Source organism: Tigriopus californicus, chromosome 11, assembly GCF_007210705.1.
Source record: "Tigriopus californicus strain San Diego chromosome 11, Tcal_SD_v2.1, whole genome shotgun sequence".
NCBI classification, from domain to species: Eukaryota; Metazoa; Arthropoda; class Copepoda; order Harpacticoida; family Harpacticidae; genus Tigriopus; species Tigriopus californicus.
In genome coordinates, this window is record NC_081450.1 from 738,051 (window position 1) to 741,407 (window position 3,357).

General features: G+C 35.4%; 1 protein-coding gene across 1 annotated transcript in view; it reads left to right on the top strand.

Moving 5' to 3' along the window:
- LOC131890908 (uncharacterized) overlaps positions 1-3,357 on the top strand; it is a gene marked incomplete in the record, with an annotated part of 6,072 nt that overhangs the window by 825 nt on the left and 1,890 nt on the right. Inside the window, 1 exon segment of the mRNA XM_059240357.1 lies at positions 267-460. Coding sequence (XP_059096340.1) covers positions 267-460 — 194 coding nt within the window.

A 3,357-nucleotide genomic window follows, 5' to 3' on the forward strand; every position in this document is an offset into this window, starting at 1 on the left:
TTGGTATTTTCCCCAATACATTTTTGGACAAAAACAACTTTTGACGTGGTTTACTTACTACGAATTATCTTGTGAGATCCAGTCAAATCAGACGCCAGATCTGTTTTTGAAAATGAACTGGATGCTGTCAAAGTTCTTTTCGGCTCAATCTGGTCCATTTGATCTAAAGAAATTCGACGCAAAATTGTTCCAACACCTAATTTCTAAAATATTTTTAAACATATTGTGCAAATTACAACTCAACAACTCTCCTTCGTGCCTCACAGGTTTACTGAGTTCCACGCTCTTGGAAGCGAACATGACCATCATTGAGAATGGTCTTTGCTTTCAAGACCTCTGCCATCGCTCACAACGAGATCGAATTTTGACCAGTCTGATGGCAGCCCATTTACCGTTCGGAATTCCATCCGATATGATGTGTGCCACGGGCTTCCTCGACGTTGACTCGGAAAAATATACGGTAATTAATTTTTGCACTTCAGTAGCATATTTAAAATCCAAAATATCCCGGCAGTTCAAGACGAGAAATATATTCATCTTACTTTACTCTTATTTATATGTATTATTTGATCGACCAACGAATTAGAAAAAATGAAGGAAACAAAACTAATATCAAGGCAGGCAGTTGCAAAATCACGCCAAGCATACTTGTCAAACATCTTTTTGACATTGGCAATAAGCTGATCATTGAGAGGGTACATTAAACAATGATTTTTTTATTTTATGATTCTACACTCTCATTGTTCTGTGTGACTGGGAATACTTTGGGCCGTTACTTATCTTTTCCTTTTTCTAAAACCGCCATGGGCTGATCCATAAATGCTTTAATTCTGAATTTAAAAAAAAAACCGCCCAGGTGCATATTTCATTAAAAATATCACTTACTTTTTTTGAAAAATGTCTGTAGTTTGAGCCCAGAAACATTCAGGTCAATTGAATTAACAACTTGAAACTTGAAACAAAGGGATTTTTCCGGTGGGTAAATAACCTATATTTTCGGAATGAGAGGTGAGTCTAAGTGTCTATGTTTATATTTCAAATTAAAAAATTTAAACAAAGTATCGTCTCCAGCTAGTCTCAGCCGCCTAAGACTGCCCAAGTGGCCCATGACTCGCTTTTAACCCCTGGCGGTATGAAGATAATGGAATCACCTAAACCTTCAAAATCATCCCTTAATGGATACAAGTGATAAGGTTTCACAAAAAGCCTTCTCTAAGAACAAGAAAAACCATCGCTAACCCTTGAGAATTGAGTAGTGAAAAAATAAATCCAAAGACAGCTTTTTTCTGCTCTTAAGTAATTGTTACATATGCTAAGGAGTGACATTGACGCTATCTATAGAATGTGATGTTAAATGAAATCCTTTAAGAAAAAACCCTTAATCTTCAAAAGTACTAACAATCTCACAAAAATATGGTCAGACGTCATCAGACACTTGTTACTTAACTGACCCAGTAAGAAATGAATGGTAAAATGTTGAAACATCCAAAAAAACTTTTAAAAAGGGATAATGGAACCAAATGCTCTTATAGCAGTCCCACCTATAAGGAAGTTTTTCATTTATTGTATTATTTACTAAAAGTCTTGATTTAAGTTCAAAGAAAGTATGGTGGGGGAGGGCCCTTATTATAATTTTGGTTTAGTTCTGTCGCAGTATCATTTTTTGACTCAATATTAGAATACCTTTTTGTTTAGTAAGCCAGGAAACATAAATCAATGACAAATTCAGTCTATGCCTAATGGAAATTGATTGTTGTGTTTGTGTTAAAATTCTCTCCACAAAATGGCCAAAATCAATGTGCCTCGCTATATTTGTCCTTAAATCTCCTTGACTTCACATTGCTAATAGAAATGAGTTTTGGATATAGGTTGGAATAAAAGATTTCCCCTTTTATCTTCATATGTTTTTGACCCGCTTGATACGAAAGTAGTCAACAGGTACAGGTAAACAAGTTGATATATCCTAATGAAAGATTTGGATAACAGATTGACGCGCTGAACGTACGTACTGTTAGTCGAAGAAAACTGAGTAATGGATTCTTGACAAAGAAAACTTGTCAAACCTGCTTCATAGTAGGGGAAAAAAACGAAATCTCGTTCTTTAGGGTTCTGAAATCAATGCGTTTCAAATTATCCGCTGAACGAGTTAGTTTCTCATGTTCCGAAGGGTCAGTATATTCTGTTTAAATATAGCCTCAATATTAGTTTTTCTCCTTATCTGGCCCCATAGAGTTGATACTTGAGAATTCAATTTTTTTTTTTGTCGATTTTTCAATTTTCTAAGTAGTCCTTGTTTTGATACAATGGCTTACCAATTTAAGACGATGGTGTAGTTGAAATACATGACTTACATTTTTGTCCTCGTTTGAAACTGCGAACCATCTTCATTGTGAAATCCAAATGTAGAGCGATTTGCTCTCAATGTTGATAACAAAATTTGACTTACGTTTTCTGTTTCGTACAAACGAGGTGAAATTTAATCAAAATCAAGACAATTAGCAAAGCTGTGAAGGAATTGTTCCGAATTCAAGAGCAATACACACATCCTACTATCATACAGGATATGACCTAGAATCAGACAAATTTTCGTTTTGGATGACAAATGTCACTCTTTTTAGTGTGGCCCAAAGTATGTTGCAAATAAGATCTTAGCATTGAATCTGCCACTGAAATATCATATTGTAGAATTGACTGGAATGTCTGAAACTACGACGTTAAAAATGACGATTTCCATTCAGTTTGAATTTCCCACCTCTTTCGCCTTTTCACTTTGAGAGGGATTGTTTACTCCTTTGACTTTGCTTGCCGCAATTTAAACCAATGACGTACTTTGTTCACATTTAGCTTACATTTTGTGACGTAAGGCCGCGAAACCAATAAAAGGAAAAGCAGTTGCGTTCATGGTTTATTACGAGTGGTTTATCTAGCAATCTACCGCGCCTCTTCCCCATTTGGTTTTGGCGGTCTGACATTTGAAATAAGGGCCCCTAAACCTTGACTTTACTGATACTTTACACGTAAAACCCAATTTCTAGTAGTCCGCCTACTCAATAACCAGTAATGACAGGCATCAGAATTCCATTAAATTCATGCTAGAAGGTTATTGTTGAAATTTCCAAAGGTATTATCATACTTATTTTTTACATCTTTTCGACAATTGAGATGATAAAATCACTTCATCACTTGTCAAGTGATTTCAACTGAAAGCCAATTAAGATGAACAATTGATGATATTCAATCATTTCATAAGCTTCATGCCCGACTTGAACACATGTTTTTCAACCTAAGCTTTGATTTCAACAACCCTGCCGAACCCTCTGCCTTTGCAAGTCGAGTAAAATTTTGAAATCATAAAAA